The 24,775-nt window shown below is 36.6% G+C and overlaps 3 protein-coding genes across 5 annotated transcripts in view; 2 read left to right on the top strand and 1 right to left on the bottom strand.

Moving 5' to 3' along the window:
- Positions 1-2,418, top strand: part of LOC107597491 (transcription factor Dp-1-like) — a 16,521-nt gene extending 14,103 nt beyond the window's left edge. For all 3 annotated transcript variants that reach the window (XM_016288571.1, XM_016288572.1, XM_016288573.1), the window contains exon 11: positions 533-2,418. In XM_016288571.1, coding sequence (XP_016144057.1) covers positions 533-668 — 136 coding nt within the window. In that variant the 3' untranslated portion in view covers positions 669-2,418. The remainder of the gene's footprint in view (positions 1-532) is intronic.
- A 965-nt stretch (positions 2,419-3,383) lies between these two features.
- Positions 3,384-7,234, bottom strand: mettl21cb (methyltransferase 21C, AARS1 lysine b). The gene is made up of 4 exons (XM_016288567.1): positions 7,075-7,234; positions 4,253-4,370; positions 3,852-4,123; positions 3,384-3,745 (listed from the first exon to the last, which is right to left on the bottom strand). The coding sequence occupies exons 1-4, from the start codon at positions 7,231-7,233 to the stop codon at positions 3,578-3,580; spliced, it is 717 nt and encodes a 238-aa protein (XP_016144053.1). The 5' UTR covers position 7,234; the 3' UTR covers positions 3,384-3,577.
- A 13,732-nt stretch (positions 7,235-20,966) lies between these two features.
- LOC107597562 (junctional adhesion molecule B-like) overlaps positions 20,967-24,775 on the top strand; it is a 6,813-nt gene continuing 3,004 nt past the window's right edge. Inside the window, exons 1-6 of the mRNA XM_016288693.1 lie at positions 20,967-20,970; positions 21,119-21,184; positions 21,286-21,396; positions 21,821-21,970; positions 22,132-22,319; positions 22,498-22,606. Of these exons, the coding sequence (XP_016144179.1) occupies positions 20,967-20,970; positions 21,119-21,184; positions 21,286-21,396; positions 21,821-21,970; positions 22,132-22,319; positions 22,498-22,606 (628 nt within the window). The remainder of the gene's footprint in view (positions 20,971-21,118; positions 21,185-21,285; positions 21,397-21,820; positions 21,971-22,131; positions 22,320-22,497; positions 22,607-24,775) is intronic.

Raw genomic sequence — 24,775 nt, 5'->3', positions numbered from 1 at the left:
GTGGTGGTCACGAAGATGACTGAGCAAATTTGATGCGTTTCCCCCTTTTGCAGCGACTTTCTTCTTGCAAGATCTGCAGACAGGGTGACCGTCCTCGATTAAATTGCCTTCAGGACTCTTGTAAAAGCCAAAATATGACCAGACCTCCGATTTGGTCCTTTAGACTGCTGAAAAATCTCCCGAGTGCTGTCAACTGCCTTCCACCATTTCCTCTCGTGCAAAAAAAACAACAACAACGTTGCATGCTGCTTCTGCGTCATACTGATGCTGGCTGGACAGGATTTACTGCGAGTTTTCAAAATCGCAATAATCAAACACGGTTTTGATGATAATTCAATTTTAAACGATAATACTAACCGTCAGGGCATTTTATCGTGATTTATCGTAAAACCGGTAATCGTTACATCCCTACATGCATGCACTATGGACTGATTTTGTGTAGTTAAATTTTTGGAGTACTTTGTTTTGGAACAACAGATACAACAGTGTCTTGTATCCCAGCGTGTTTCACTTTCCTCTGTTTCTCTGACAGTGACGGTGGGGCAGACGGCACGATGGCCTCCAGTTCAAACGACTCCCACTACAGCGGCTCTCGGGTGGAGACCCCCGTCTCTTACATGGGCGATGACGACGATGACGAATTTGACGAAAACGATGACGAGGACTAAGCCCAGTCCTCGTTCAGCCTGTCCAATCGTGCACAAGTTCTTCCAGCTGCCATGTCCGAGGATTGATCAACCACATCGTTCTTTTTCCTCTTCTGCGACTCACCCTTTCTTTCACTCTCTGTCTGAGAAGGGCATTGAAGAACACAGGCTTTAATAGGATGAGTTGTTTTCATCCTAGTCTTTCTGAGCTCAGGACAAGCCACATCATCACAGGCTGTGTGCTTTGCCTGCTGGGAATTGTAGTTTTCAGCTAAAGGACTTTACTGAAGTTTAGAGGTGTCACTTTATTTCCTGTCGCAGCGTTCCTACTGGATGTTATCCGCTCTGATCTGCGTGACCCTCTGAAACCTTCCCTCCCGAAGAAAACCCCACTTGCGTACAGCCGTACAGCGAGCTGTTGGAAAATGTTGTGTGATCTTTGTGTGAAGTAGTTCTCTTCTGTTTTTGAATGATCTCTTTAGTTGTCGTTGTTGTTTTTGAACTTGCTGGCTTGATTTGCATTCTGATGATTCGGAGACTAATGAATCGAAGAACCTACAAAGCCGGCTGCTATTTTTTGCCCCATGTGGAGGGCAGGTCTTTGGATGTGTGGACTCTTTTCGTATGCTGACCTGATGATTTCTTGCAGGCTTTTTTTGTAGAATCTCTCCTCCCGTGTGTGTTCGGCTCCTTGGCGTTGTGCAGAGCGCTGCTTTTTTGGAGGACTCTGAGGAGTCAGCCTTTTTTCGTTTCTTTGTTCTCGTTTGGTTTCCGAGCTTCATGGGCCAACCTGTCCTAGAGACACTGGAGGACATCGGAGAAACTTAAGTACCTTAAAGCAGTTACAGGAATATAAAAATGCTTTGTTTCTTAACCACATGATACCAAGATTTGTTTCTAGTGTCCTCTCTCCGCGTCAGTAATACCTTAAAGCGTGTAAGATTATTGTTGTGTATTTAAAAAGATATGGGCTTTAGGTCTCTCTCGACTTCCCTTTGAACATTTCCTTTAAAAAAGAAAAAAAAGCTGAATCCTTGTACTGACTCCTCAAAGTAACTTTTCTGTAATCTAATATAAGTTTCAAATTTAAATATAAAGAATGTTTTAAGAATCGAACTCGTGTTTATTTGCGACACTAATGTAATTCTACTAATTTCAATAAACTTTTATTTTATATATGTGCCTAGTGTGACTAGATTTGCGTTCAGGAAGTTGACATGGCATACTGTTTTCTAATGCTTTCCCCATAGTGTTTGAGAGACTGTTGGTAGCTCTTTTTAGTTGAAGTAGCCACACTTAAAGCATTGAAATTAACTGTAAGAACTTCAGTATTAGAGAATGTTAAAGCTGTAATTTCCAGACTTGGACATATCTATATTAAATTATTTTTCTGGTTTCTACTCTCCTCTGACATGTTTTGGTATTATATTGCTCACTGAGTGTTTTATCGCTGTAAGTGGAGAGGTTTTGCAAATTTCGGATTTTTGTCATGTGACCAAGAATGACACAACAGTCCCTGTGGGATCCAGAGTCAAGCCCCCCTTCAGGACTCTCCTTCCTATCATTTCTGTCTTTATTATTCTGTTTGCAAAGGCTGTAAACAAGTCATCTTAGTCCCTGAGTGACGTCTCCCATGAGCTCGTCTGTTTCAAAGTTGTTTGAGAGACAATTAGCTTGGGAACTGTTTAGGCGAGCCTAATGTTAATTTGTCTTTGTTTGTCACACTTTTCCTTGAGGATGACTCTACTTTATTAAAATAGGATTTGTTGTTTATCTTGTCTCGTGACATACACTATACTGTTCATAATTTTGAGGTAAATTTTATGAAAAGTTTGTTCACCAAGGATGCATTTATTTGATGCATTTGTTATTCATAAAAAGAGTAATATTGTGAAATATAAAATTTTAAAATAACGTCTATTTGAATATATTTTATTTAATCTAATTAACTTTATTTCATCTTATTTACTTATGTGATGGCTAAGCTGAATATTCAGCAGCTGTAACTCTAGTCTTCATTGTAAAATGATCCTTCAGAAATCGTTCAAATATGCTGATTTGGTGCTCAAGAAACATTGATCAATTTTTAAAATGGTTGTGCTGCTTAATATTTTTGTGGAAACCAAATTATTAATTTATAATTAAAATACAAGTTTAGTATAACTTTGCCAGAAAAAGTTGATGAATTTTTATCATAGGTTAATGTAAAAAAATCTTGTGTAATATAACTTGTTTGTTTGTTGGTTTTTATTGTATTTGTTATACTTGAAATTGATTTAGTTTTTGCCATGAAAATAGCCAAAGATGCTGACATGGCATTAAATAAATATATACTACTACTACTATAATTTAAAGAAAATAATAATTTACTTAAAGCAAAAGTTACTGACCACAACAAGCTTTTGAACTGTAGCGTAGATTTAGGGAGAAGATTAGGACTTTGCACCATGTTGCAAATGCAATAAAATCTTAACAATTAACAATGATAGTATAAATGATTATACATAATAAATTGGGGAACAAAACATCATTTTTTTTTAATAAATTCTCACACACTAAAAACTAAATTCTATTTCCAACTCTGACTAAGAAATAAACCGATTACTGTGAGATAATATTTAAAATAAGAAATTGACAATTGTGTCACATTGAGAAGTAGACATATAAAGTGACAATTACAAGTATGAATTACTTAAAACATACCTTTTTTATTCTGAAACAAAAAGGAGTTTCCATACTTAATAAAAAAAAAATCATACATTAAGTATCACTCTTTTTTGACATGTTTTTTTTCCATTATTATCAGGAATAGTAGCACTTGGAAATCATTCCATGCAACTTTGCAGATGACCAACAGGTGGAGCACCTTCCCTTCAATGTTGGGGCTGCTGGACTCATTTAATGTATGAATCTCCTATTTGCAATTCTTGCTACACATCATGTTGTTGGTTCTCCCTCTTCTCCTCCCTCATTTGGGCTGATGTCCTTGCAGTGGCCTGGTAGATCCTTACCTCCTCTTGTGGGATCTCTTCCAGCAATGTGACGTTAAAACCGTTTTTAAAGTTTTCAATGAAACGCAGGTCAGATTGAAATCGCATCTGTTGGAAATGAAACATCGACAACCAACAGGTCTTATAAAAGAGGCTACCAAGACATAAAGCTAACATGTAAGCTATGATTTAATGGGAAAACATAGAGCCTGACCTTATTTGCCCACAAAAGGGTGGTTCCTGGCTTACAGAAGTACTGCATGGTGATTAGTAGATCCTCTAGAAAGTTGTGATGATAGACCACGTCTGCACAGAACACATAGTCATAATTGTAGATGGAGCTGGGGAAGTCACGTTTCACATCCTGACCCCAAACCAGAGCCGCCACCTGAGGTGTGTATCTGCAACGACCCCGTGTGTTGCGTGAGAGGTTAAAGTTCAGATTTGACAGGACATCGGGCAGATCTGTGGCCGTGACCCAGGCACCTTGATGTGGAAAAGGTGTAAATGAAAATAAATGCTAACTGCAAACAAATAATTCAAATAAATTGACCTTTGAACTTCCACATCAACACTTTCATGCACACAGAAAAAAAGAGATGTTAGTTTATGTACCCAGTAAACTTGCCACTATGGACACCAGTCCTGTTCCCGCTCCAAGTTCCAGCACTGCTTTATCCAGCAGATCAACCTGTTCCCGGTTCTTTTCCAAATACTGACAGAGAGCCACAGCCTGTGTGCACACATACATACACAGGTAACCTTTGCAAACTTCACAAAACTCATAGGGTTTTTCACACTTGAAACAGTTAAGCTTGTGTCATTCTAAACCCCATGGAATCCACACTGCTCATAATTTAGCTGGGGTTAACAATCAATCCACTGTATTAGTAAGCTGTCGTTTCACATTGTACATTCTTAACCCTCTAGTGCTCTTTAAATAAAATAAAATGTATATATATATATTTAGAATTGTTCTTTATCATAATGGTATGAAACTTGGTAACGGTTTTAGCACTTGCTATGTTAAGACAAAAAACGTCACGGACATGAAACGAAAGAGGTTCAGTTGTGCTGAAAAATTACTGCATTGGAAACAGATTTCATCTAGTGAAATGTTTGGTACTGCATCCAAACAAAATCTTACTGAAAGCTTATGTTTTGAGATATCAACCTCAAATTTGGAACACAACATTTGTCTTTTTTTACCCTCATAGTTTTAGAGTAAAACATGTTTTGTTGTTTTACTCTAAAAAGATGTACTTTATATAAATTGAAAGTGTTTTTGTGGATTTTTCAAAACAATATACTTAAACTTCTTTAAACTTTTTTAATTCCACTTTCATTTCATTTTTTTTTTTTTACTTTAGCCAAAAACCTGCATCTCTCTTTAAAAAGAGACCTTTACAAAATCTGAGTCTGTGCTCCAAAGCATTCAAGATTTACAACACTTTGTTGGAAATTTCATTTTTAGATCTCTGCTCAAAGTTAAACACATAATAACGTAATATATAGGTTATAACTAATGCATAAATATAATTTAGTACCAACTAAAAATACAAAATATTAAAAAGAAAAAAAACAGCTTATTTGCATATTTCCTATGTCAGTGTCACTGATTGGACGAAGACAACGCGCGACCTGTTTATGTAAATGTTCAAATTGCCAGTGATGGCGAAGTGAAGCGTTCTGAAGCAGTGAAGCAGTGAAGCTTTAATCACAATTGTATCGGGAAAAGTTCATTACTCGAAGCTTTTTAAAACGGTTTATGCTGTGGCCATCTAGTGGTCATAAAAATAAATAGCACCTGCCAAAAGTGTTATGTTCCATTACAGCCAGCGGTTTCACATCTGGTTCTACAACTGATTTTTTGTTTTATTATATTTTATATAAATGTTTATTGTCGAAGTCATTCATTTGTGTCGGCGTACTGGCCCTAAAATAAGTAAAATAAATAAAACAAATTCATTCTATGATCTGTTTATTTTAACTCTGCCTCAGTCCTTAGAAAGGCCAAAGTTCATTTGAGCTAAATATATAAATTACGATAAAAACAATGCTAACACAATATAATGTAAAGGAAACGGCGCTGAGATTCGCTTCGTTTGAACCAGATACTGAAGCAGTCACGTGGTTTTCAGGCGAAGTGAAGCTTCAGACGTCATAGATCACGTGCTTTTCTCAAACCGAATCAAGCTCCGATACAGTGCTTCAATGTGAAATGTGTTGTTTTTTTGATACAAGATTCGAAGCTTCGGTGTTGAATGTAACATCACTACAAATTGCATCCTCAGGTTATTACCGACTGTATTGTTGAGTTTTTCCTGAATGGACTTTTCATAATATAAAGGTAAGGTGGACTATTTGATGTCACCATTTTCCCCTTAAACGCTGGAACTACTGTTAATATACAACACGCGGATTTTCTGTGACTGTCCAAAGGCAAAGCACGTGAGTATGAGGCGCCTGTTACTAATGGTGCGTTCAAGTCATGTCGGATCAATCGTATTTACGAGTTGAACCCACATGAACGCCACCACAAAGTCGTTATTACGAGTGGGAAACTCAATTTTCTTTAAGCCCCGAGTTTCCGAGGTGGGGGCGTGTCAATGAGAAACATGGCGGAATCGATGGATGCAACGTCTGTAGTTGACGGTAAATTTTTGTTTAAATTGATAGTTTAGTTGTCCTATAAACTTAAGTGGGTCATGTTCTTGTTACGCAGCTAGTTAATGAAATCCAAGTAAAAGAATTCTTGTAATTTATTAAAAGAGGGTACACCGCCATCTTGTGCCGACTAAACTGACTTGAACGCACCTGACGTCGTAATTACGACTTAGCATCTAGCCGTAACATATAACAAGGAATCACACTGACTGTAGGCTACAGGTTTGGTTTGGCACCACAATGCTGGGTTAACGCGAACCCTGCTCCGTGGCGGAGTTTTTTAATAACCCCAGGTATAAAGCGGTGGTGGGCTTCTTATTTGCAAGTGTGAACGGTTTCTCCACCAGGAGTTAAAGGGATAGTTCACCCAAAAATTTAAATTCTGTCATCATTTACTCACCCTCAAGTAGTTTCAAACCCATATAAATGTCTTTGTTCTGCCAAACAGAAAGGGAGATATTTTGAAGAAAGTTTGTAACCAGGCTGTTTTGGGGCACCATTGACTTCCATAGTATGAGAAAAAAATACTATGGAAGTCAGTGGTGCCCCAGAACTGCTCTGTTTCCCACATTCTTCAGAATATCTTCCTTTGTGTTCTGCAGAACAAAGACATTCATACAGGTTTGAAACTACTTGAGGGTGAGTAAATGATGACAGAATTTTCATTTTTGGGTGAACTATCCCTTTAAAGGCGGAGTTTAGAACGACGTCTTACGACGATAACCCTCGGTTAAGCGCAGTGTGAAGAGTCCTATAATATCTATTCTCACGCCTGGCCAGATGACGGCGCCAAAAGAGTCGAGTGACTCTCGGATGTTGATCTCCTGCCCGGTGAAGAAAAAGGTCTCGTTGCCAAGCGAATAGAAGACCGTGGGCTCCCAGGCATTGCGCCTGTTCAGTGCCTCCTTCTGCATGTCTTTACAGTCCATATCCTCTGAAAAGAGCACCAGTAAAACGTGTCATTGCAATTCAATCACTGTATTTACTGATCTGAACACCTGCATGCACATACACCTAAATACAGTGGGATCCAAAAGTTTCATACTGCATTAAAACTCTGGGATTTAGACAAATAAAGCATAAAAACGGAATAAAATGAAGAAGAAACACTATTTCTGGGTCACTAATGAAATGCACAGAAATTTAAATGTGTTCACAAGTCCAAACACACTTTTGTTGCAATTTGTAACTATTTACTGTTTGTCAAATTTGTGGCTAAATCTTATAAATTGGTGTTATCTCATATGTCTTTGTAGAATCTGCTTACGCCCATTGACAGTTTGGTTTAGGGGTTGGCACTTCATGCTTATGTTTTTTTTTATTTTATTTTTTTTATTGTACATTTCCATACAAATCACACCACACCATACAAATTCATACTAAACTGCCAACTTGTAAAATTGTTTTCTCATGAGATCAGGTTGTCCCAAGTCTTGTAGAGTCTAAACAATCTTAAATATTTTGTCATATATGGGCAAGTTTCAGGTACACAACTATTTTGCCTGTATTTTTATCTAAAGTAAAAGAGGTTTCAATAGTTAGTTCACTATTACACAATTATGGGAATGTTTTCCTCAAAAACCTTAATTTCTTTTCGACTGAAGAAAAAAATACATTAACATCTTGAGTGACATGGGGGTGAGTAAAGTATCAGGAAATTTTATTTCAGGAGTGAACTAATCCTTTAATATAATCTGAATAAATCTTGCTTAATAAATGCTGTGTTTATGGTTACAAACAGAAAAAAAGCCTAGTAAAACGTACTAAAACAGATCTCTCATAAGAAATATGTTATTTTCTTTCTTTCATTAGCAATATGCCATTTTTTTTCTTTCGTTCTTTTTCTTTTTTAGAAAGGAAATAAAAAAAATAAGAAGAATGAGGGAGAATCAGTGAATTACAAATAATTCACTGCCATGTTGTGAATATTAAGTAATCATTTAATCATTGAAAAAGTAGTATTTTATGAGTATGAGCATACGAGTATTTAAAAATGTAATTGCCTTGAATATGTTTACCTTTGATAACTAATTTCAGTGATCATAGCGTCTTTTGGCGAAATTTGCTGTTTTGAATCACAAAATAATTTTAATTATTTATCCTTTTTAAAATAATCAAGGCCACCAAAGAGTTTAGCATTTAATTTAATAATTATTATGCATCTATGTAACCATTAAACTTATGTGAAATGCCGGTCGATCACATGCATGAGTATAACAGCTATAGTTGTGTTCCAAATGACGTACAATACACTATGCTTATACAATGCACTATACTTATAATTTTAGAAGATTATTTTGTCATCCAGCATCAGAGCTAAGTGCTTGAAGTGTCCAACATTCCATTTTTTTTCAGTTAATTAACTGCATCAAGAGCACTTTTTCTTTTTGGAATCTTCAGTGTGAAAAACTACTTAAGTGGCATAAAATAGTATATAAGTACATGATTTGGGGCACACCTTGTGTCTCAGTGGAGTGGCACATTCTTCTGAAGGACAAACAGCAATTGCAAATTACAAACAATCTATTACGATCATCCAAAAGGAGAAAAAAGAGTACTCCCTAGTCCCCTTGCATGGTAAACAAATTTTACACTATGAGATTATCATGTCTCTCAGTCTTAGGCCATGTTTAATCAGACACCTGGGATGAGAGCATAACGTCTGATTAACACTCCTGTTGAAGCTGTAAACACCAACCTTGCTGTATCACATTCAGGTCTATAATACTTCTGAGAACAGTGATACTGCTGAAACATGGCTGAGCGATAATATCAAATTGTTAACTAGTTAAGCATTGTTGTATCAGGGTTGAAACATCTGTATTATCTGAAGCAAATACAAAAACTTTTCTAAGGTGGAATTTAGGCGGAATTCTCATCATTAGTGCAATATTTGGTTTCATACATGCACATATTTGTTTCTAATGTTAAACAAGAGGCCAGGGAGATGACAAGTATTAATCTGAAGACTGAAATGGCTGGAGTGGCTGTGGTTTAGTTCCTGCAGATCCTTCACTGACACCCAGTAGTGAAAACACAGCTGCTTAGGTAAAATGGAAAACTGACTCAGCCATGGAGAACAATGTGTTGTGCATGCCAAAGTAAGCTTCAGCCCCATGTGTCGGACAAAGCGAGAGAGGGGGCGTTAATCTTTAGATATTCTGATAATAGTATTTATATGAACCTTTCTGGAAAATCTTTGGCTTTAAAGATTCTAGCAGATCCTCTGAGCAACTGATCCTCAGCATCCGCGGTATTACCATTAAGACCAAACGCTCAAAAAAGACAAATTTTTCCAAAATCAGAAGTTTGATGTATGATCTCTTGAAAGAACTAGTATATCTGTACTAAAGTTCATTTTTAAAAGTGATGTCATTTTTTTTTTTTTTGTTAGAACTGTTAATATTGATCTTAGAAGTAAGACATTCGTTGTTGGATTTCTGAGAAACATGTAAACACTGTGGCTCTGTGGAAAATCTTTGGCTTTAAAGATTCTAGCAGATCCTCTGAGCAACTGATCCTCAGCATCCGCGGTATTACCATTAAGACCAAACGCTCAAAAAAGACAAATTTTTCCAAAATCAGAAGTTTGATGTATGATCTCTAGAAAGAACTAGTATATCTGTACTAAAGTTCATTTTTAAAAGTGATGTCATTTTTTTTTTTTTGTTAGAACTGTTAATATTGATCTTAGAAGTAAGACATTCGTTGTTGGATTTCTGAGAAACATGTAAACACTGTGGCTCTATAGTACTATCTATGGGAATTTAACAGATCTGGTCTCTATAGTCTTGAGTCCAGGAATCAGAATAGACTTGCAAATGTTTTATTCTCTTTTTAAATGTAAAAGTCTGTTTGGCACCTCTTGCTCTAAAGTTCATTTTTATGACTGTCCCAGGGACCACTGCTGGCTTCACAACAAATGCATGTGTCAGACCAAGTGGCTCTCTCTTTATCCCATAGATGATGCACAGAAACATGGGAACCCTGGCATTCCTGGCCAGATGATGGGATGGAAAACAGCCTGCATGGTAGGCTCATGGTGATGAGAGCTATTAGCGTACTAGCGCCTGCCTAAAGCCTTTGTGAAGCTTTAGTGAAAAGCTCTGCGAGGATTTAACATTGAGTGACCTTTCAGTTAACAGCTAAATGAATTGGCATGAAAATTACAGCCTAATATACAGTAATAAAATAGAACAAAATACGTTTTTGATAATAAAAGTCAGCTTTATTTACACAAAGTTTTCAAAAGCATGTTTTAGCTGGTAAACAATTAAATTGCTTAAAACCAATTAATGCTATATTAACCAAACTAAATGAATCAGTTGTGGTGTATAAAAATATTTTTTTTATTATTCTTTTTTGTAAACAATGCAAGGCAAATTTAATAAAACACTGGTTGATAACCCTTATGAATTTTTATTTACACTTATCTAATCATTATTTACACTTATTTCATAAAAGTTACTGAATAGCAGGTTAGGTTAACCTTCTGGCTGTCTAAAGAGGACAGGAACAGATCGGTTTGGGTCTTATGCATTGTGCATCATTGAACGTCAGAGAATCTGAAAATAGACAAAGCTTTGTTAAACTGGTAAAGACAGATCAGGAAAAAGAGGAAAGTATCTCTATAAAAGGAGAACAGAGGTGAAAGAGTTGAAGGATTATATTATTCCTTTAGATTATCTCTGTGATGAATGCCATTTATTGATAGATTTTTGTTAAGTGCTGTTCAGTAGCAACACTTACGCCACGTCTCTTCACAGTTCTCCTTCCCACCACGATTATTGGGGTCTCCTTTAGCCCTGCCATTATAGCTCCACCGCGTTCCATCCAACCATCAGAACTTTTTTGTCTGTCAAAACAAGAAAGTGACTTACTTGAGGGACAGATATGGTGGAGAATAAATGAATAAACCATGTGAAAAAGTGAAACACTGCAAAACAAATGAACATACTCGAAGGATTCTCCGTCCTCCAAGCCATGCGCGAATGCGGCCGCCATTCCGATCCATTAGCTTCCCTATTTCAAATAAGCATATATGATCATAAATGACATTAATACCTCAGCTTGATAGGCATTGAGGTGTCTTGTGAAGAACTGGAAACATTTGCCCTGTAGGACAACTCCTCCACAAGTCCACCACCCTGTGGACATATCACCCCACTACAATCATCATTCCATATCTAAGCTTACATTACAGGTCACACCTGCTTGATAAAGGCAACTATTCACAATGACCCTAAACACTGCATTATTTAGTGCTTTTGGCCAAGTATGCTAGTATCAGACCTGTTTGCTATTTGTACACAGTGGCAAAACTAATATCATCTGAGGTGGTTTACCAATCTGTGTCCTTCGACTTTCCCTCCCAGGTTCCATTTGTATTTTTGGACCTTCACCCGTTATATAGTCAGCCTCAAGTGTAGGCTCCTCCTTTACTACATTTTCTTCTTTGTCATCTTCCACTTCTGTATTAGTTTCAGACTCTAACTCTGATACAGCTTCCTCCACAGGTACAATGTTTCTGTCTGTCTAAATGGCAGTTATTTCTCAGGCTCTAGTTCTGTCTCTGGCGTCTCTTCAGTCAGGTAATCTGCCTCTAGCACAGGTTTCTCCAACATCACTTGTGTCTCTTCTGGTACTCTTTGTTCCACTCTTAAAAGACCAAGTTTTTACATAAATAAACAAGTAAAAAATAAAAACACTTATAACAGTGTTTGCAGAAAGCAGCACTAAATGCATGAACAAGAGTATAGAAAATAGAATACAATGTTAAATATTAAACTAACACAATTAATATTAACTATGTTTGAACGATATATATCTAGAGCACAGATCATACCTGTTATGGTGAGAAATAGCAAGAGCAATTTTCTCATCTTGTCAAAAATCTCCAAAGAATTACTGTCATTATTCCTTTGATAATAAAATCAACATCAATCAATTATGTTAATTTTCACTTAATGACGTTTTTATTGACTGTGATTCATAAAAGCCCTCTTCATTTAAGAGGGAACTGGACTACTCTGAAAGAAAATGTTATTTATATTTACTTAAAGTTCGTTAAGTTAAAATATCAATTAACATCACTGAATCAACCAAAATACATTAGGTTACACCAACTGCATTTAAGGGTTAAATTATTATGAACTGCAGATTATCACCCTTTATTTTAAAGCATCTAACAAAATTACTGCTAAGAAAGAAAGACAGAAAGACAAAAGGAATGTTAGAAATATGAACAGTAGAGGTACGGGTGTGTTGATCTTTTTGGTATTGACTCTTCACCTGCGTTTCTCTCAGTGCTGTGAGATCCAATCAGTGCTTCTTATAAAAGACAGTTTTATGGCCTTTGTCTTGTCATGTTTCTGAGAGCACATGCTTCTCACTTTAAGACCTCATAATATTTTATTATTTTTTTGCTTCTCTTTTAAGTATTTGTTTTGAAGCACCAAATCACTTCAGTCTGAGGTATAGGCTACAAAAGTTTGGACGTATTTTTTTCTGCTTTTATTTGTTAGGTTGCTTTATATTTAATCATCCTTTTAAGAAATAATCTTTGATTAGATTGACTTTCAGGTCACATACTGCCTTCAACCTGATGTTACTTTTAGTCTATGTATATTGTGCTAGAGTGACCATATACATCCTCTTTTTCCTGGACATGTCCTGGATGGGATTTCTACACTGCCTGCTACAGTCCTCATGTGCGTGTATTTGCATGCTTTGACCATTCTCTGTAGATCCTGTCCTCTTGCACACCATTGGTCGATTGTGTATGAAGCCTGCACACTATTGGTCAAACTACATTTCAGTCATTATCTTCAGACAAGTATAAAAATATTATGCAAAGCCAAACCCCAGAATTTTTAGGCAATTTAGAAATCAAGGCTAGGACATGTCAAGGAAAAAGAGGGTGTATAGTCACCCAACATGTGTGATCTCTCTACACTGTAAAAAAATAAATCCATATACTGAAAATAAAATAAAATAAAATAAAAAGTGTAGTGGCAGTGCACGTGCGGAGGGGAGAAAGGCATCGGGAACAGATGTGTACCGACCAGACCTTATATTTAGATTTTTTATTTGTTTGATATGGAAAGCTGTGCACAAACAGAAACACACACACACACACACATATATATATATATATATGAATACATGTATATATGTATTTCTCTTGAGGAAGAAAAAGGGCAGGTGCTCAAGCTCCCACAATATCTATGTGTGCACCTGCCTGAATAGGATAAACAAAACAAATAAAGCATATCACCACAAAACTTCCCCAATTATTAATGACTTACAAGAATCTTTCCCCTTGAAATGTTATGTTTAAATATGCAGATAGCTTGTTTTGGTTAATGTGGAAGAAATCTACAGAAGCAAACAGAAGAGGGTAGTAGGCTTAAAACAAACACCTTAATGTGTATTTTGGAAATGCCCTTTCTATTAAAGCAAAAGAAGACATGGAAGCAAAATAGACCAAAATCTCAAAATTGAAGAGTAGCCTTACATCAGGGGTTCTCAAACCTCTCCATGAAGTACCCCCAGCACTGCACGTTTTGTATGTCTCTCTATATCTGACACACCCACTTCAGGTCTTGCAGTCTCCACTAATGAGCTGATGAGTTGAATCAGGTGTAATAGATGAGGGAGACATACAAAATATTCAGGGCAGGGGGTACTCCAGGACAGGTTTGAGAACCACTGGCCTACATGAAGTGTCCTACCTTAAACAATGACTTCATAATTTTGATCTCAGGCTCTTAATCTAATAATGGTCCATTATATTAGTAATGTTGTATGCTGATAGATCTTAACAGCCCTCCCTCAAATGTGAAACAAAGTTCTTGTCACCATCAGTTTGTGCGTGTTTGTGTGTGTGCATGGTACAGTAAGTGTAATTATAACAACAACATCAATAATAATAATAATATATTTAATGTTTTGTTTAGAACATTTTTAAAATAAATATGAGAAGTGCCCTTTTTTCCACTTGAGCCTCTGCCCCTCAAAATGTCTGTGCACATCCCTACAGATAAGTCCTGTTTGGGCCAGTAGCAGGTATGTTTTTCATTAGTTTTGATCTTGACCCTTAGAGTTTGCTTTAATTGTTGTAACCCAATAGTTAAGTTGATTCAGTAATGAATAATTGACGATGGGCCATTGAATTATTAGAAAATAATGCACAGTGGTGATGCGGCAACAATGGTGTGCATTATTTTCTAATAATTCAATGGCCTGGAGTCAATTATTCCACTTATAAGCCTGAAATACACTACATGATTTTTTCCAGATTTTCCGCTGATTTAAGGTGCATTCCATTTGACCGTGGACTGCGAAGTGGACTTCACAGGGTACGCCACCATCTTAAGTGAGATTCCAATCCGAAGGGAGCGAACATGTTCGGTTTGAAGGGCACTGCGAACAGCATAGGGAGTAAGGGAACATCAATACATCACTTCACAGGAAGTGGAGGGAAAATCACCCAACTGTCATTGCGCACCACATCACCAGTTAGAACTAACGATGGAGCAGAGCTGTTGAAAGTTGTTTAAAGGAGGGGTTGCAATAGGATACGTTCACACTGTTAGTTTTTGGGATTGACAACCACATTTACTTACAGCTGTAAGTCTCGAAATGTCTCGTTCACACAGCAGCTTACAGTAACGTCTCGAATACTGTCTGTATGAACATGCAATGGGAGTCACGAGTAACCATAGCGACAGGGACCAAAGTCAAATCAAAGGCCTCTGATTTTACCAAAGTAAAATCAGAGGCGGCCAAAGTTTCCATTTTTCGAATGCATCTCCTAGCAACAAAGCGCACATTTCTGCCTGAGTTTGTTGTGATCGGAACAACTTAAAAGCCTGGTAGTGTGTATTCCTCAGTCGTTTAGTGTATGATGGCCAATTTTCCTTTGTGACTATTTACGAAGTCGGTAAGTGAATGGTGCCTGGTGTTTTAAAAATCTGTTCAGATATTAAAAGCCGTGTAGTGTATTCCAGCCTTAAAACACTCTAATGCAGTTATTAATGCAGTTTTGAGAGAGAGAGAGAGAGTGAGCAAGATAATTGCCTCTGTGAGTCTGTGCGTCTCTCAACAGTGTTCAGCAGCAGTGTCTCTACTAATAGCAAAACTGTAAGTTCATCTGCTTCAAGAACAGCGCCATTATTACCCTATGAAACGTAATTTGGGAAAGGAAAGGAAAGGAAAGTCCCATATCGGAATTTGTGCTCTGCATTTCACCCATCCAAGTGCACACACACACAGCAATGAGTAGGGAACAAACACACACACACACACACACACACACACACCATGAAGACACACCTGAAGCAAATTGTGCTTCCTGCATGGTTACAAGTCAGACTCTCTAACCATTAGGCCACAACTACCCCTGACTTTCCATGTTTTTTGTGGCAAAAACATGGGAAATAATTTGGCGTTTTTATGTTGTTGTTTAGGCCTACTGTATTTATTGTCACTGTCGTTGTGGGTTTTGGTTTTTTTGTTGTTGTAAGGACCTTGGAATAAATTAAATAATTCGGCAAAGTGATGTGGACATGTAATGCGGTCGAGACCTGCCTGTAACTACTTTTGCCATGCGTTTCCCTGAAAATAATTGCACACCTGACATTTTAGGCAATGTAGGAATCCCGTCCAGGAAAAAGAAGAGGTATGGTCACCCTAGCACAATATACATAATATAGGCTAAATGTAACATCAGGTCAAAGGCAGTATGTGAAAAGTGTATCTTTCTTGTCTCAGAATGTCAATCCAATTCAAAGATTGTTTCTCAAACTATAGAACTAATAAATACAAAGCAACCTTACAAATAACATTTAGAAAAAAAAAATACATCCAAACTCCCAAACTTTTGTATATCTCAGACTGAAGTGATTTGGCACTCTGAACTTAAAAGCATATGTTTACACGAGAAGCAAAAAAGAATAAAATATTATGAGGTCTTAAAGTGTGAAGCATGTGCTCTCAGAAAATCCATTTTAAATGGATCTCACAGCACTGAGAGAAACGCAGGTGAAGAGTCAATACCAACAAGATCAACACTGGTGAGAATAACCATCTACTGTTCATATTTCTAACATTCCTTTTGTCTTTCTTTCTTACACTAGCAGTAATTTTGTTAGATGCTTTAAAATAAAGGGTGATAATCTGCAGTTCAACCCTTAAATTGGTGTAACCTAATGTATTTTGCTTGATTCAGTGATGTTAAATAATATTTTTAACTTAACGAACTTTAAGTAAATATAAATAACATTTTCATTCAGAGTAGTCCAGTTCCCTCTTAAATGAAGAGGGCTTTTATGAATCACAGCCAATAAAAACGTCATTAAGTGAAAATTAACATAATTGATTGATGTTGATTTTATTATCAAATCATCTCCTTGCAGACAGTAATTCTTTGGAGATTTTTGACAAGATGAGAAAATTGCTCTTGCTGTTTCTCACCATAGCAGGTATGATCTGTGGTCTAGTTATATATGGTGTAACCTAATGTATTTTTGGTTGATTCAGTGATGTTAATTGATATTTTAACTTAACGAACTTTAAGTAAATATAAATAACATTTTCTTTCAGAGTAGTCCAGTTCCCTCTTAAATGAAGAGGGCTTTTATGAATCACAGCCAATAAAAACGTCATTAAGTGAAAATTAACATAATTGATTGATGTTGATTTTATTATCAAATCATCTCCTTGCAGACAGTAATTCTTTGGAGATTTTTGACAAGATGAGAAAATTGCTCTTGCTGTTTCTCACCATAGCAGGTATGATCTGTGGTCTAGTTATATATTCATAGATACTAAACATGGTAGCGTTATATATATGTAAGCTGACAGGAGTGTGTTTCGATTATAAGCCTGCATAACAGTATACAATTTCAAAGACAAAATACACGATGACAATAATATACCCAATGACCTGAAGGATCATGTGTGTTCATTCAAAGAAAGGTTTTCCTATTAATTAATTAGCAAAGAAAAGTTCTTCCCTTGTGGATTTTCCTTATGGGCAAGGAAGCAATTTTCTTCACCTAAATTCCAGGAGGTCGTAAATGTATCGGGTGTCAGGGTTACCATGGAACCAGGGGCCTGTTTGGCTTCCTGGGGTGTTACAGAGTATTTGTTAAATCTAACTAACAAAATATATATTGTGTGTTTGAGTGGTCCAGATGCTACACGTTTAAACATACAGTTAATATTAATTGTGTTAGTTTAACATTTAACATTGTGTCCTATCTTCTATAATTTGTTTGTGCATTTAATGCAGCTTTCTGCAAACACTGTTATGTGTTTTTATTTTTTACTTGCTTATTTATGTAAAATTCCGGTCTGTTAAGAGTGGAATAGTACAAAAGTGCAACCTTATTTTTTTTTAACTTGGAGGGTATACTTTGAATTACATATTTTTAATCATGCATCTTTAACAAAATAGCTTCTACTTTATTGAAGTAATCATTATTGGTGTAATCTTAGATTATCTAACAAGCTAAATGTTAAATAAAATCTTAAAAGTGGTAAATAATTACATTTAATCTCTAGATTGATTAACGTTATTACTTTCTGATCATTAACTTCTGTAGCTTTTGCCAGTCCTCCAGTTCAGGATGAGAAGCTTCCTGATCCGGTGGTGAAGGTGCCAGTGGTTGAAAAAGAACCGACAGTAGAGCACACAGAAGCAGAAGCAGACCCTCTGGTGCAGGGTGAAGCTATTGCAGATTCACGTCTGGTGGAGCCTGATTCAGTGCTGCTGGAGCCAGAAACAACAGAGGAACAAAGAGTACCAGAAGAGACACAAGTGATGTTGGAGAAACCTGTGCTAGAGGCAGATTACCTGACTGAAGAGACGCCAGAGACAGAACTAGAGCCTGAGAAATAACTGCCATTTAGACAGACAGAAACATTGTACCTGTGGAGGAAGCTGTATCAGAGTTAGAGTCTGAAACTAATACAGAAGTGGAAGATGACAAAGAAGAAAATGTAGTAAAGGAGGAGCCTACACTTGAGGCTGACTATATAACGGGTGAAGGTCCAAAAATACAAATGGAACCTGGGAGGGAAAGTCGAAGGACACAGATTGGTAAACCACCTCAGATGATATTAGTTTTGCCACTGTGTACAAATAGCAAACAGGTCTGATACTAGCATACTTGGCCAAAAGCACTAAATAATGCAACGTTTAGGGTCATTGTGAACAGTTGCCTTTATCAAGCAGGTGTGACGTGCATGTGGCGGCCGCATTCGCGCATGGCTTGGAGGATGGAGATTCTTTAGTATGTTCATTTGTTTTGCAGTGTTTCACTTTTTTGCATGGTTTATTCATTTCACCACCATATCTGTCCCTCTAGTAAGTCACTTTACTCTTTTGACAGACACGTATTTCATATGGTTGGATGGAACGCCGTGGAGTTATAATGGCTGGGCTGTTGGAGAACCCAATAATGCTGGTGGGCAGGAGAACTGTGTAGAGACGTGGTGTAAGTGTTGCTACTGAATAGTTGCATTCATCATATAATCTTAAGGAATAATATATAATCCTTTAACTCTTTCACCGCTTTCCTCTTTTTCCTGATCTGTCTTTACCAGTTTAACAAAGCTTTGTCTATTTTCAGATAATCTGACGTTCAATGATGCACAATGCATAAGACCCAAACCGTTCATCTGTTCCTGTCCTCTTTAGACAGCCAGAAAGTTAACCTAACCTGCTATTCAGTAACTTTTATGAAATAAGTGTAAATAATAATTATTATTGCAATTTTTAAAGATTCATTTTTAAGAGTTATCAGCTGATGTTTTATTAAATTTGCCTTGCATTTATATATATATATATATATATATATATAAAATAATAATAATAAACATGTTTATATACCACAACTGTTTCATTTAGTTCGGATAATATAGCATTAAATTGTTGTAAGCAATTTAATTGTTTACAAGCTAAAACCATGCTTTTGAACACTTCTACTTTATGCTTAAATAAAGCTGTAAAATCATATTCGATAAAAGTGACTTTTGTTCTATTTTATTACTGTATCTAAGGCTGTAATTTTCATGCCAATTGTTGACTCATTTAGCTGTTAACTGAAAGGTCACTCAATGTTAAATCCTCGCAGAGCTTTTCACTAAAGCTTCACAAAGGCTTTAGGCAGGCGCTAGTACGCTAATAGCTCTCATCACCATGAGCCTACCATGCAGGCTGTTTTCCATCCCATCATCTGGCCAGGAATGCCAGGGTTCCCATGTTTCTGTGCATCATCTATGGGATAAAGAGAGAGCCACTTGGTCCGACACACACATTTGTCGTGAAGCCAGCAGTGGTCCCTGGGACAGTACTATAGCATCACCAAACTGACTTTTACATTTAAAATGTGTGAATCAAATATATATATATAGTATATGCAGTGTTTAGAGTTAGAATTACTTGATTTTGGGGGCCATCTATCAATATTAGTATTGTCAATAATCCCCGCCCCACCCCCATAAAGATTGATAACAACAAACATCATGTCTAAAATTCAAGTAAAAGACAAACATACCGACCATTTGGATCACAGTCTGAAAACAGAAATGTACCCTTAAAGCAATGAAATAAAATCCAACCCCCAGCTGAGCTTGAGGTTCCATGGGACATCCACATGCCATTCTGATTTCCAAAAATTGAAATCTTCTTTGACAATGACATTCTTGTAAAAAATAGAAATTAAACAATTTAAGATATAATTGTGCTGTAGCCTACGTTTGGTAAGGTTTCTTAACCCTCTAAATGAGTGTTGATGTTTAGCGTAGACATGCACGTGAGTTCGTTGAGTTCTACTCTCAAGTGGAGCAGGTAAACAAACAGTCAGAAAAGGGAATTCAAATGGGAAATATTTCAGAGCCATCCACAAATATCCCTTCCTCCTATCACGTTCGTCAACCAATCAGATTCAAGCATTCTGTAGTTTAAATTATATAAATTTACCTTTTATTTGAATAAAAACAATACATTTGGTTTCCACACTAATCATTTTTTTTTAGTTATAGGCAAAATATTTTTTTTACAGTGCATACGACAATGTGATGTTATCCACAATTGTCATAAAATGTAAATAGGCCTGTAGAAAGAGGTGTGAGTTAAATACCTTGTGGTGTGGGCTGTGATTTTAACTCCAGTCCTCTTCCAGCTAAAGAGGTTTTAAGTTACCGCAGCATAGTAGGTCTTTGTATCTCTGGGTAAAAAGACCTGCTGCAGCCTTTCTCTCTCTATTCTCATATGAAGTCATTGGTTTTCTACTGTCAACACATCCAGCGGACTATAGAGAAGGACTTATACAGGTAAAGGAAAGTGTTTTCCCTCACTGTCCCCAGAAGGGCATGTTTTTCAGTGAGTGAGGAGGTTATCAGGCTTGGTTTGGACTGCCATCCCCCACTAAACACAGCCAGACTGTGTGAGAACATCCATCCATTACTTAAATTCCTACACATCCCTGTTCCTGGCACCACCAGAGTGGGGGTGAATGTTAGTGAGGTTTCACATTTGAGGAGAAACTCAAATCTGTTTTCTGTATTCTTCCTATTTACCTAAATATTACACAATGCAAGAGTCAGTCTCATTTAAACAAACATTCTGGGTTAAGTTAAGCTTATATCAACTATGTGTGAGAATTTCAGTTTGTCCTTATCAGAAACTCTAGGGCAAACATGTCGATTGCCCCATAGTTTGCTATTATAAATATGCTGTGGGAGGGAATTTTTGTAGTGTGTTACAACTTTCAAGTGTTAATTTGTATCTTCCCTCTCCTCCAGCTCCCAGCTCAGATCCTGTTACTGTGACGACAAGCAAAGCCAAAGTGGAGGTACATGAAAACACAAGTAAGTTCATTAGTCTTCAGATAAACAGCTTGACATGTTTAGTTATATAAAAGCTTTCAGACCGTATTGATTTTGATACTTCTGTCTGTTCTTTGCAAAAGATGCTGTTCTCTCCTGTGAGTTCAGGACAGAGAAAGAAACAAACCCGCGTGTTGAATGGAAGAAGAGAGGCAAAGATGTTTCGTATGTTTATTTTGATGGGGATTTTACAGGTAGGTTGTTGTTTTGCCCATTTCCATATTTACTGCAACCCAGTCCCTAAACATGTCCCTCATCTTAACATTTGTATATTGCTTTAGATATTTTGTCATTTTAAAAGAGGAAGTGAGTCATTTACATGACTTTTGGGAGCAAATTACACATTAGTACAATTTTGGCTATACTTGAGGTCAGAAAAGGTCCATTGTCAATACAGTGTAACAATGTATAAGGCACAGCTCACACAGAAGTCACTTTAAAACCAAGCTGCACCAGGAAATCTTTTGCCCCCACAAGAAATTACAGATTGCATGGATTTCTATTTGAAATAACTGATTCGCCCAGTAAATTTGATTGTCTTTCAGTGAATATTAGTTTTGTACTTTCATTACATTTATTTTTCTATAAAATGTTCTGACTTACTCTCATCATTACCAGGTTCATTTAAGGGCCGTGCATCCATCGATGGGGCAACACTGACCCTTCGTGGTGTGACACAGAAAGACTCAGGAGTGTATCATTGTGAAGTCACAGCCCGTCAGGACAAAATCAAGCTGGGGGAGGTCACTGTCACCCTCAATGTGCTTGGTGGGAATGAAAATCTTCTTAATTATTCAATCTTGTAATTTCATTTTCATTATTTACATGTGCAGTTGCACCAACAATATGCCTAACTCTTAGTCGTAAACACGACCTTTCTATCAGTGAGCAATATGATCATGTAATGCAACTCTGTCTTACATGGACAGTGCCGCCACATGCGCCGTCTTGTGAGGTTCCAGAAACAGTCATGAGAGGATTTTCTGCGGAGCTCCGCTGTAAAGACAAACTGAGTGTTCCTGCTGCCACCTACAGCTGGTACAAAGACAACAAACCACTTCACACTGCCAATCTCCCTGAAATCACCTACACCCTGGACTCCAAAACAGGGACTCTGGTTGGTGGAGTGCTATAATCTCTTTTTTTTTCATACTGACAAACTTAGCTAACACTGGCTGAAACTGTTAGCCTTTTCCCCTTATATGCTTATACTGTATATGTTTGGCTTTGATGCATTCATGATATGCAAGTATGATTGATATAGAGTGCTTTTTTTTTTGTTTATTTTTGAGCAGAAGTTCAAGGCAGTGTCAAAATCTGATGATGGTCAGTATCGATGTGAGGCCTCCAATGGGGTGGGGGCACCCAAAAGTTGTGCAGGACGGCATATGAAGATAACTGAATGTAAGATAAGTTCAGTTTGGTGATTTGAATTTTACTTGATGTTTTGAAGTACTGTAATAGTGTTGAATGTAACATGAAAATGTACCAAGAAGGCATTTACCTCAAAGTTACAGTAGCAGAAAAACCCTTATGTTCTGTTGAGGTTGACTACTATACTTTTGTTTGGGGGCCAAGAGAAAAAATGAAGGGCAATTTGAAATTTATTTAATTATCTATTTTCCCTTAAAGTTCCTCTGTTTTACCACAAAGTAGACTTGTGATTTTCAGAAATTTGTGACTGGCAGTTGGGTCAATTGGATTTTTGGTTGAAATATTTTTATTGTTAGAAATTTTAGCAGACAGTCACTTGTAATTACACTTTTTTTTAAAATACAAACATATAAAACTTACATTTTAACAAATAAAATTAAAAAAGAAAATGAAAAACAAACAATAGTCATGAAAATAATAAATGAACAAAAAAAAAAAAGATTTTTTTAAAAATACATTTCCCCCCACCCAAAAACATAAGTGCTATCCAGTGGTAAAAGTAGGTACTGAAGGCATAATAAACCTATTAATCACAAGTTTGTAGAAAGGCAATAAAAGGGGACCAAATTTTTTCAAATAACAAAATCTTGTCTATTAGGGTATACCTGATTCTTTCCAGATGTAGCGTACCTGTCAACTCTGTCAGCCATAATTTAAGAGTTGGAACTTCTTTTTTCTTCCAAAACAAAAGGAAGAAGTTTTTTGGCAGAGATCAACCCATATGAAACAAACTGTTGTTGTACCCGTGTAAGTCTAAAAAATTATTCGGAAACTCCAAATATAATTAATATAGGATCTGGTTCAATAGGAATGTCCAATGTATCTGAAAAGACTTGGAATATTTTATTCCAGAAACTCTGTAATTTGGGACACAAGACATAGCAATGAGACAGGCTGGAATCTAAAAACTGACATTTGTCACACAGTGGAGACACTTCTAGAAATATTTTATTCAATTTACACTTGGAATAATGAAGCCTATGAAGCACTTTAAACTGAATGAGACAATGTCTTGAATTAATGGAACATCTGTGGACCAGCTCAAGACTTTGTTCCCAAATTTCACTAGGAATTTCTACTGCAAGTTCTTCTTCCCAGGCAGATTTAATATTCTCCATAGATGGAGCAAGAAGATGGTACTACCATCTCTAAGACATCTTTCCAGAAATGTGTCCAGATACATGGGTGAAGCTGTGACAAAATTAGCAATGTTAGACTTCACAAAGTCTCTTATTTGAAGGTACCTAAAGAAGTGATTAGAAGGAATACTGTATTTCTCACACAGCTGCTGAAAGGAATATATACATTTCCATTTATATATAAATCCCCTACATTTCGTAACCCTAAATTTTTCCAAAACTCAAATGCACTATCTAACATTGAAGGGCAAAAAGAGGGGTTAGCTGAGATAGAGAGCAAAAACGACATTTGGGTGAATTTGAAATGTGTCTTTAACTGTTTCCAAATACGAACAGAATTATGAATAACAGGGTTATGATTATAAAGTGAACTAGCTATACCTTTGGGTGATAAAAGTATTGCATTAATAGAATATGGGAGACATTCCTCCTGTTCCAACACCAACCAATTCTCCCCCACCGGAGTAAAATCTATCCATGACGTCAAGGCCCTCAGGTTTGCAGCCCAATAATAATAAAGAAAATTAGGTAGGGCGAGCCCTCCCTGTATTTTGGGTTTACACAGGTGTTGTTTAGAAATCCTATGGGCTTTATAATTCCAGACGAATGGAACCAGAATAGAATCCAGTTTTTTGAAAAAAGATTTGGGCAGAAATACAGGAATGTTCTGCACTATATACAAAAATTGCGGAAGAAATGTCATCTTTTTTTAATTGTGTTTACCCTACCCACAAGAGAAATAGGAAGTGTTCTCCAGAAATTGAACATGGATTTAAGTTTAGACAACAGGGGTTGAAAATTGGCCTTCACTAAGTTGGAAAAAAATTTTGTCACCTCAATTCCTAGGTATGTGAATTGTTCTGAAGCAATCTTTAAGGGCAAATGCTGAAGCCAAGAAGAATCTTTGATAGTAACTGGCATCAACACACTCTTGTCCCAATTAATTTTATATCCTGCAAATGTATCATAGTAATTAATCAAATTAAGGATATTTGGAATG

The sequence above is a fragment of the Sinocyclocheilus grahami genome, unplaced genomic scaffold, assembly GCF_001515645.1.
Source record: "Sinocyclocheilus grahami isolate Dianchi unplaced genomic scaffold, SAMN03320097.WGS_v1.1 scaffold233.1, whole genome shotgun sequence".
NCBI classification, from domain to species: Eukaryota; Metazoa; Chordata; class Actinopteri; order Cypriniformes; family Cyprinidae; genus Sinocyclocheilus; species Sinocyclocheilus grahami.
The sequence above is the reverse complement of the archived record's forward strand: the minus strand, read 5'-3'. Positions and strand labels throughout refer to the sequence as shown.